This window comes from Mesitornis unicolor, unplaced genomic scaffold (assembly GCF_000695765.1).
Source record: "Mesitornis unicolor isolate BGI_N332 unplaced genomic scaffold, ASM69576v1 scaffold13832, whole genome shotgun sequence".
Lineage (NCBI taxonomy): Eukaryota > Metazoa > Chordata > Aves > Mesitornithiformes > Mesitornithidae > Mesitornis > Mesitornis unicolor.
In genome coordinates, this window is record NW_010168698.1 from 162,921 (window position 1) to 174,134 (window position 11,214).

The 11,214-nt window shown below is 42.6% G+C and overlaps 1 protein-coding gene across 1 annotated transcript in view; it reads right to left on the reverse strand.

Annotated features, from left to right (window-relative positions):
* KLF12 (Kruppel-like factor 12) overlaps positions 1 to 8,538 on the reverse strand; it is a 155,468-nt gene extending 146,930 nt beyond the window's left edge. Inside the window, 1 exon segment of the mRNA XM_010179117.1 lies at positions 8,469 to 8,538. Within this exon segment, the coding sequence (XP_010177419.1) occupies positions 8,469 to 8,489 (21 nt within the window). The 5' untranslated portion in view covers positions 8,490 to 8,538.
* Positions 8,539 to 11,214: the final 2,676 nt, after the last annotated feature.

Below are 11,214 nucleotides of genomic sequence, written 5' to 3' on the forward strand. Positions count from 1 at the left end.
CCGGATTATTCAAAAGAAAGGTTTTGGCTCCTTGTACGTGAATAGCCACAATATTATGAACTCTCTGGCTCTCTTTCTGCATATAAAAAAAAGATTATCCGTGCTTTCTGCAGATATTATTAAGGCAATTCACTTGTTTTACATCCTGCGATAAAATAAACTCCACTGTCATGCTGCCTGGAGCTCCCGTATCTCATCCATTATGTAAATCTCCAAAGACTGGCTCAGCAAACATCATCTCAGTTCCACTGCACTTAATAAGTCGACCTACACATCTAAGTTAATTTTAATCTTCCTAAGGCCAACAGAAACTCCTCACTTCTTAATTTGCAAGAGACATTCTCACTGTCATCTCTCTTCATAACCACCAAAGCCCAAGCCCGTACAGTTTTAAATGAAACTCAGACTTAACTCCAAATGTTTACATTTTGGGGGTTGCACCATCTCCTCTAAAAACAGGAAAATAAAGCCAAGGAAGACTAATATTTTGAATCTCACTATTTCCAGAACATAATCTTTTGTTGTTGTTGTTGTGGTTGGTTTTGGTTTTTTGCCAATACGAATACTGAAACATTTTGGTATGAGTCAGGAATCCAGGCAGAAACCCAGAACATATTTACCTATAATGCTTGAAAGCCACGGTTTTTGTTTTCACTTGAGCTATGCCTACATCTCCATCACAGCTGACTGTAGCAATCACAGCTGTAGAGGGCTGCCATCAAACTGAACTGAAACATCAACAGAAAAATCTACGTAAAGAGCAAAGTTCAAAAGGTGACAGCCTCAAAGCAGAAAACGTGCCCTTTCCTGACTCATCTCTGAACCTCTGCACAAGAAAGGCTGAGTGAATCACCAGAAGCACACATGAAGTGCGTGTGGGAAGCATAAGAGCGGGTCAAGATTTAGCTCAATACCAGGGGCTTATTTTCTCTTTTAGACACACGTCCTTGGGTATGTGAAATACCATATCCAGTGGAGTCATTATTCAGGTCTGCTAGCAGTGGATATCAGTACTAAAATAACTGCCTTCTCCTTACGTGCTAGCTACTGAATTCTAACGTGTTCTTCTGTGCCTGCATATGAGAAGTGACAAATCGCCATTGTTTGACGTTATTCTCTTCATGGCATGTCAAAAATACTAAAATCCAAGTGCATTTATTTCTAGCACTAAATGTTTATTGTCAGACATGTAAGGAAAAGGAAAACAAGAAAGCATATGCAATATTTCAATTTCTGGTTCAATGTATCTTAATCAGCATTGCTGTGCAGATCAAGAACCATGGGTTTTTCCCTTCTCATTGAGAAGTAAAGATTAACTCTAAAATGCAGTTAGCTGTGCTACTTCATGACACTGAGAATTAATACCTCCCACAACAGAAATACCCTTTTTTTCCATGCAAACACTTACGTCCTGATAACTAATGACCAGAAACAGGTCATTAACAAACAAGCAGAAGTAGTAAATCCTGTACATCTCTGGTTTAAACTTGTTTTATCTGATGGATTATGCCCAACAGAACCAAGCAGTGTTCAGCTTCTTGGAAACCAAAAACCAGAGAGTATGAATTTAAACATTTTTCTCCCCATTAGGCACTTTGGAAACTTGTGTCATACTTCTGAAAATACACACATCAAAATGGTCTTGTCAGACAGCTTTGAGATTAAATGCCTTGTGCTTCCCTCTCTGGAGTAGTATAAATTTAGTCATTATTAGAATTAATATAATTGTTCTCTAAGTGCTTTAGGAATAAAAGGTGAAATGAGCTCGTTGACTGCTCTTTCAGTCCCAGGAGAGAAGTCAGGCTGCAAGAGCAGGGATGCTCAGGGTTGCTTTGAAAACCCAAGGACTGGAGAATGAGTCCAGCAACGTGGAGGCCGGTGCACTCACCACACCTGCGCCAGCACAGCTTACAGGCAGAGATGTTTGCTCTTTCAGGGAGGACACAGCAATCCCAAGGCAAGAACTGCCCTCTGAAGATGCCTACCGCTGTCGGTTGACTCGTGGAAGATGGCAACCTTCAGCAAAATGGCTGAAGCTGAAAGCAATGGATCCAGGCCTCTGAGATCCAGCTCCCTGTGGACTCTGTCCTGTCACAACCAGCCCTCACCAGGGTATCAAGGCTGAAAGAGGAACTGAAGAAGCTGGTTTGAAAACACCACTAAACAAAGAGGGACAGGACAGGGCACTATCTCCACTGGGAGGTCCCTGAGCATTTACCCAGCAGAACCGCAGGCCTGAGCCTCACTCAGCAAGCAGCACTGAGCAACAGGAGGGGATCTCCTCAGTTTTGCTGAAGATGTCCACAGCCTGTGTCTTTCGAAAGTCCATGAAAAACCAGAACATGTTCGGTAAGCTTTTGAAGCACACCACCTGGTTTGGTTTCTTCCAAAAGCCACCTGGCCACAAGGCCACACAACAAGGCAAAACGAAGCACGCCAGGCCAGGACATTTATGAAGCATTTCCTGATCTAAGCTAAACCAGTAATAGACTCACTTACCAGCTCTGGTCTGGACTGCTCCAGCCAGCTTCCTCCAAAACTGAAGCTGGCCTGTGGTTTTGGGGACTAATCATTCCAGGCTCTGGACAAACCTCTACCAGTCTGACTGGTCCTACCACGTCCTCCAAGCCTGTCCCCCAGACTCCGGCACACAGCCTCACACCAGAGCCCTCAACACGCAACTGATACCTTCATGCCATGTAAACACCACACTGATAGGCCCTCAGTTACCTCCAACAACAGGAGCACCACAAAGGTATGGGAGGACACACAAACTCCAAAGGGCACCAGCCCACCTGTAGCAAGGGCAGCATGGAGGGAGCTAACCCAGGCCGCTGGGTACGGAGGGACCTGGCATCGCTCGCCCCACGGCCACAGTTTGCTCCCTGAAATGGATGCGCTCCGCAAGGTGGATAGGCAGGGCCTGAGGTACCAAACACAGCTGCAGCCAGAACTGAGCAAACACTGACATCAAAATTTCTCACCTAGGCTCATCTCCAGGCTGCTTCCATCATTTTATTTAATATAGTCTACAACGTGCATTTTAGAGATGACAAGCATAGCGGCATCCCATTTCTGCTCCTCCTGAGAAGCGGGAACTCTGCCTGTAGCTCATCTCCTCTCCCTTCCAGCACAGGAATACCAACACACTATGCATTTCAAATACCAGAAATGGGAACCAAGGGTGTCTGTGTCTGCAGCAGAAACCAATTTGTCATTTTATGCTCACAGGCCAGTTTTTGCCATCTCTGCTCTCAGCTCTGGCTAAACTTTTCAGGGTGAAGATTTTTGGTTTTCACTTCCAAAATTAATTTACAAAAAACAAATTAAAAACAAAAAAACAAAAAAAACCCCTCGAAATCCCCAACCTTGAAAAAACCAAAGCAACAGTTACAGGAGGACACTCATCATGGAGAGAGTTAAAGCTCTATATGACTTAATTTTAAGTTAAAAATTATTTAAAAGTTAAGTAATCACACACCAAGCCTTACAATCAATAGCAGCAAGTAATACAAATGACACATGCCAACACATTTACTAATTAAAACTGTAAGGGGCTATCTATTAAGTTTCAGAGGTAGTTTAACAGGCATTCTGCTGCACTGAGTGATGTCAGTAGGTGCTGAAGCAGGCCTGTAAACACAGCTTTCACCTACATCCACCATTTACCAACCACAGACTCATCATCACCACCTCTCTCTTCATGGAGGAGTGATCTAGGCAACACCAGCAAGATCCACCTTTGCTTTACAATGACATTTAGTACTTTTAAGGACATGAATTGTGAAAAGAACTCTGGTATTTTAAGTATTCCACTTTTTCGTCACATTTAGTCAATTCCAGACTAATGACTCTCCTGTGAGCTGCACTACAATGTGGGCCGCCTTCCTCCCACACACACCACCTCACATGAAGGTTGCTTCCGTCCCTTTTTAGGCAATTCTCCATTCTTTCCATTTCAAAACTCTGCTTAATAATATTATTTGAATTCAAGAACTACTGCAAAAATCAATGCACCTGAAACATCCCACAGTGGCTCTGAGCAGAGCAGAAATCTGTGTAGCTGCTGGGATGTAAACCCTGCTGGCTGCTGGGCCAGAGACCAGAGACGTTTCTCCCAGTTCTGAGCAAAGCCTCCTGGGCAGCTCCACGCCGACTACTTGAAAATACAACCTTATTTATTATATATAAGAATCTCTTTATTTATTGATTTTAAAGCAAAGCTTGAGGCTTTTGCAGTAGAAGAGGCTTTGACAGGGAGAGTCTAGCCCACCTCTGTGCCTACTGCCATTGCCTTTCTGAAGTGTGAGGGTACAGAAATACCTCAGCTATCTTCAACCACTAAAATAACACTTCTGAAATACATTGTATTTTGATACATGAAACTTAAAAGCAACCCTTACAATCCTCTATAGATGTCTGCCCCCTGATCCACATTGGCAGGAACGAAATAAAAGGACAAAACCCTCAAAATCATCATCCAGTTTGATTTAAACAAGGTCAGATCATAAGCCAAGCACTACATATGTATGATTGGGCCCTAACTCTGATGAACTGATTCTGTGTGTGTGCATACGTGAGTGTGTGCTCTGGATACCCCGCCCCAAGCCAGCTGCTGAAGAGCACTGTGTAAACACACCAAAATAGTTGGGAAATGAATGGAATGGAGCCAAGACCCAGGACCCATAAACAAGAAACCATTTAGGCTATGAAAGCAACGGCTCAGCAGAAATGAAGAAAGAAGTGGTGTAAAGCATATTTTGTACTGCTGTAAGGAAAGCCTACTAGGAGTGCCGAGGTCTTCCCAGAAACCACTCATTAACTTTGCAAAGGGGAGAGGAACGAGCTCATACGCAATGCAAATGCATTGAAGGCACCTGAAATGCCTTTTTCTCCTTGGAAAAGATCAGTGTTGGAAATGTCCCTAGCAATTTTTCAGCCGTGGGGATCAGCTCCAAGTCCACGTTGCTCCACTCCCATGGGGGATGACCCATGCATGGGCCTCCAGCAGCACATCCATCGCACCAGCACTGGACGGGAAAGGACGGAGACAAGAGACAGCACAACCTGTGGCAGTCAGTGTAAGGAACAGAACAAGAAATGAAAACTCTGCTGCTCTTCCCTTTCCTGAATATCAGGTCTGGGGAAGAGACTTCCTCCCACTCTACAGTTTCAGCATAAGTTTTACATTTTTAAGTGACAGTAAGTAAAAGCAGATCTGTCCTATGAATACAACCAGATTGCCTTTGCTTTCAGACCGCCTGCTATCTATTTATGCCATGAAATATTCATTAAATATCAACCCCCAATCGACTGTTAAGGGACCCATCTTGATAAATGCTAGACCACAGATGAAAACAAAAGAACTTTGCAGTCTCCTCGCTTTGCTGAATGGAGCCATTAGTCATTTTTAAGTGGTCATTTGTTACATTGTTTTATCCAAGATATTTATAATAATAATGAATTGAGACAAAACATCAAACTCCAGCCTCTTTGCCTGAGAGCAATCTAAACTGAAAAGCACATGACAGAAAGGACAGATTGACGGCCAGTGCAAAGTAACTCCCTTGAGATTAATATATTTCATCCTGTTGATGTTTCTAGTCATAATTATACTGCAAGAAGCCACTGAATGATGTTAGATGTGAAAGAACACTTCAGAGCAGTCACTTTCTTTCTAGGAAAACTGCATTTGTTCGTAATAGATACAGAGGGGACAGCTGACAACAAAACCCAAACATATCATCACACTGCTACTAATATTCTGACTATGCAAATAAAACCATACATCTTCCTCAAAACACCCTCAAACACATTAAAAAATATAACAAGACTTTAAAATCACAAAAAAGTGAAGATTGAAAGTCCAAACTCCATCCAAAACCAGTGTAGCTCCAAAGTGAGATGAGATGAGATGGCCCTGGCGCCTGCCCAGCCTGCACTGGTGCATGGGGCTGTTCCTCCCCAGGTGGGAGTGGGACTGGGACTGGTACCGGTGCTGTTCAATGTCTTTGTTAGTGACATGGACAGTGGGATCGAGTGCACCCTCAGCAAGTTTGTGAATGACACCTCCTTCTAAACAGCTGAGCCAAAGTCTGCTCTTGTTTTTGTTTGTTTGTTGGAAGAGATGACACACAAACTGCACTCATGAGACAGCAGCACTTCTCAGGCTTGTCACCTAGACCTCTTTAGAAAATAAGCAGTCATCTCCTGACACCACTGAATTCAACACAGCTTTGTGGTGTTTATCATTTTTTGAGCATTAAGTAACTTAGAACATCACTAAGCCTGGTCGAATGAACCGCCCAGTGGTGTCTTTGTTAAGCTGCGCATGAAACCACAGTGTGAGTGGAACCCACACCCAAGATCACTCGTGAAGTAAAACCCGGACCTGCCTTTCCAACCTGAGCAACCTCTTCTCCCTTTTCATTTCACTCTCTGACCTCCTTTTAGTCCTGCCCACTTGGTTTTGGTATAAAGTCTTGATCTTTGTTTTGCTGAGGACTTTTTGAGTCCTCTCTATCAGTTACCCATTTCCTTACCAGCTTCTACCCTGGTCTCTCATCTCCATACATTCAACTGCTGTAGACTGAAAAACGTAAACCTTAAATGTCAGATTCAAGAGAAAACTGAACCACTGGATGCAATGGCTGTTATTATGGAAAACACAGAAGCATTGCAAGCTACATACATTCAATATACGTGCATGCCATCAGGTTTGTTTTGCATATTTATCATTTTTCTGGGAAAGATTAATCTGACCTTGTTTTATGAGACAGAAAAATTTATGTTCATACTTCCTTCATCGGTTGCACATATGCTTAGATGTCGGTTATTTATATAAAGCCACATTTACATGTACTATGATACAGTCTGAGGCAGACCAACAAAGAGCTAAAATATACCAATATAACATATACAGATGGTGCAACCCAAGTAGTTTACACCCCCAGTGATAAACCAACACACTCCCGTTAGCAATGTGAAGCTTTCAAAATTTGGTTAGCAAAGCAGCAATAAAGCGAAAGGCTGAGGCAGGCTGCTGGGTGAAATCCAAGCTCTTTCCTCTTGGAGCCAAAACTTTATGAACGGGTCTCAACAGTGACCACAGAGGAGCCCTCTCCACCTCCGCTGCTCAAGTTCTCTAGAATCAGCCTTCCCAGAAAAGAGATTTTTAGCCTCGGACTTTGAATTCCTCCATATTTTTTTCTTGTTCAGCGACATGACTTAATCATGGTACTTTCCTAAAATAAAAGATTCACAGCTGGATTCAGAGCCCTACGTTTGTAAAGACTGCCAAGCAGAAAACATGTAATGAATTAACTCAATAACCCCTTCCTTATCTGCACATATTTTGTGCAGCTTCCCGACGATTACTGCGGGACGTCATCGCAAGGGCATGAGAGAGTGGAACTGTGGCTTGACAAAGTAAGAGGTCACCCTGTTCTCCCTTCCTTTTGCCATCATTCTGCATTCAACCAGAAAGGCAAAACCAGAGAGAGGAAGAGGTACAGAGCTAGTAATACTGCTGGTATTGAACTGGCACTGGTTTTGTTTCTGCAGTTTTTTGCCATTTTTCTGATTGCTGCCACCCCTGAGTGGGACTTGGTGAAGAAAGCTCCCTAAGAAAAAGATTTTCCACCGTACCTTATCCCTCTTCGACTAGTAGAGCTCCCAAAATGCCTTACTGAACTGAGCTGCTCCGCAGCATCTCGCTGTACCACATCCTGCACCCCGCTGGACCACACCATGCGCCCATCGTCACAGTTCATTTGCTCCAGTGCAAACCCACAGGCACAGTCAGCTTTGCTAAAAAGGCCTTGGTAGGAATTGGTTAATGTGGCACCCCAGCCAAAGCCTATAGTTCACATCCTCAACAAGTCAGGCTGACAGACGTCAAGGCCTACTGCATTTTATCACCTAACAAAGCATAAAGTCAGTAAAGCGCAGAGATCCACTAACAGCTGCTTCCTTTTTAACTAGCGCAGAAAACGTGTGCTATAAGACAGCCAACTCTCTGCGATAAGAAAACAAAGCACCAAGATACATTCAAAGATCCCATAGCCTATTCAACTTTTTAAACACTATTTTTGTCAGTGTGGTGTCTGAGTGCCACTCCACAACGTATTAAGCTTCATGGCCAGCAGCTGTAATGAAAGACAACCCCTCTCTCATTCTCCCTTCATCCTTGAACATAATAACAGACACCACTATGCATCAGCCCATTCAAACACCAGCCTTCAAAGGAATTACACATTTCCTTAACATACTCCTAGGTTTTCCTCTGAACACTCAGGTTTGGTGTGAAACTGTTGCATTAAGCTACAGCTGCTTTAAGCTATAGCACTCCCCTGCCCGAAAGACAACACGGCATATGAAGCTCAGAGCAGTTATTAAATCTATTCTATATAAATTTTTGATAATAGCAGTAATATCTAATGCATATGGCTGTAAAAATGTCAACCAACTTTTATGGCTTTCCTCTTCATATGAATATTCAGTCATCCATTCGTCCCGAGATCCACTTCAATCCTGAAAAAGATGAAATAATTTAATTGAAGTATTTTCTTAGAGGTTCGTTAATTTCTCAAACATGTAAATATAAAACCTATGTATATGTAAATAAAAAAACCTAACCATGGATGGCTGTTCCATAGTAAAACAGAGGTCAGAAGAATGGTAAGTTTATAAGCACTTTAAACCAAACTGAATAACTATGACAAAGAGTGTACTGGAGAGAGCCTTACGTTTCCTCTTAACTAATGATTTTAGTCAATGCTCTCAGTGCCTTTAATTTCTGAGCTGCTACCTGAATGCACTAAATCCCAACTGCTTTCATTAGTCTTCAGGGCCCATTATGTATCAGTACCTTGCATTTGTACAGGTAAACTTTCCAGCAGTTACCAAGTGTGAACATTGCTTACTGGTATTTCAAAATGTGTTTCCCAGAGATGCTCTGTGAGATCTGGACAGTAACGCACTAAAAGCCAAAACACATTTATTAGTGAGCTCAGTGAATATTCCAACCGCAGGAAATAGCCGTGCAAGACCACTACAGAATCTGAATACGGCCTTCTTGAAAGGTTTCCTGTGGATACATGACTCTTTTAGTTATGTTTCCATGTGAATGTAAAAAAGAAAAATGTATGCTGATATTTAAATACTGTATTATCCTTTTGGGAAGCTCCTTCAGGTTTAAGAAAATACAGTAATTCAGTAGTCTGACTACTTTAAAGCTTTGGGGAAAAAAAATAAAAACCTCTTCAGATGTCAAAAACTTAAATAATAGGCAGTATGTCTGAAACCTCTTGCCAGAATATGTGCCTATATCTGGAAGCAAATGCTGCTTACATATGTCTCTCTTAATAATGGAAATGGTGTGAAGTCAAGAATCTAAACCTGCTGTCACGAGCTGTTATAAACAATCTGCTGTTATTTTTATAGCGTTCAAAACAAGGTCTTCCTTCAAATAGCAGCGGAGCATCACCTGCCCGCTTCGACACCACAGCCCAGTATTTCGTTACTGCTGTATACGCCACAACACGTCTAACAGGTTTCCCAAACACTAAGCAAACTTCTACACTGAAAACAAGACAAGAAGCTCCCTTAAGCATGTAAAACTAGCAAATATTCATACACTGTGCTACTATTTATTATACTGACTAAACACCATGCATTTACTTTTATCTGCTAACCTTAGTATTTCCTTTGAAATAAATTAAGTTCCAAATGTTCACAGGGGTCATAAAGGGCTGTAAAACCACCACAAACACTGACCTACCTAAACGTAACTAAATAACTGCAGGCTTAGAGCTTGCTAACTATTGTAGACTATTTGCCCCATCTCCCAAGCATCTCACAGTCTCTCTTTCCTTGCTGGTGTTTAATCTCCTTTAGCACTATTTGGACTGCTTCAAGATTTCCATTTTTTTTTAAATTGCACACCTGAAGAACCACCTTTGAGTTTGTAGCTTCTCTTTCTCTGTGCTGGTGTCCAAAAATAGGACACGTAGACCAGGTTTTCCATATTCTGGACTTACATGGCGTGGTTATCTAACCTGAGCAGGAAATGACTTAGTCATCAAGTTGTTTGAAATTAAATGCACTGCATTCAAAAGCTCCATGGGGTCTCTGTCAGAGGAAGACAGAGTTTGACCTACGGCTGTTTCCAGGTTTTCTCCTCATTATCCTCCCCACACGCACAGACACACACTCTCCTGCAACGCAACGCAGCGTCAAGTTACACACGGCGGCTGAAGTCCTATAGGGTTACCGTGGCTATGGTGACGGAGCAAACAGGGATATGTGTTTCAAAGCCGCTAACACACCGCTACCCAACTAGCCACAGTTGGCTTTGTGTTACTAAATCACATACAACGGCCCTCCTCATGGAAAAGCTACTTTGTTAGCAATGATAAATCATTCCACTTCAGTTGAAAAAGACCTTTTCAAGATCAGCAAGTCCAACCGTTAACCTAGCACTGCCAACTCCACCACTAAACCATGTCCCCAAGTCCCTAAGTAATTGGGTTTGCTTATTAATTCCCTTCAGCTCAGCACAATTTATCAAGCACTGAATCACCCACGTCCTGGCATCACCGAGGTGCTCTCCTCCATATAAGGGTTTCTTCGCGTCCTCCTCTTTGCCAAGCACAAGCAGGACACACCGCAAGCTCTGGCAATGCCACCATCCCACAGCGCTGCTCCACCATGACACACGCAGTTTGGGGATAGGACAGGGGTCATCCCCTACCACTGACCACCACAATGACCAAGAGCATTGATTCTGGTGGCCAATGCACACCTGCCACAGGCATCTTCATTGCAACTATTTCTGGGGAGAAAATGAAGAGCAAACAGTTTGTCTGAAAACAATGTTTAACTACTAACTCCACAGATCTGTTGCATGGTTCTCAGAAGAGCTGAAAAGCTTCGGATGAAATGACTTTGAAATGCATAGGAAGATCAGGACCATCCGTCCTTACAGATCCAGTGCCTCCGTTCTGCCACATGTGTCACCACTGTGAAACCTGCTCTGGACTCTGTTTTCAGTGGCTCACTGTAAAATCTGTTTCTGCTATCAAAATATGAAAAAAAGACATGAAATTCCAAATACAATCATCTTCCATTTGTATCAAGTGGGTTTTATACCAGAAGAAAATCTACCTGATGAGGCAACTGCACAATATTCCTGATTTGAAACCTTGATGTCAA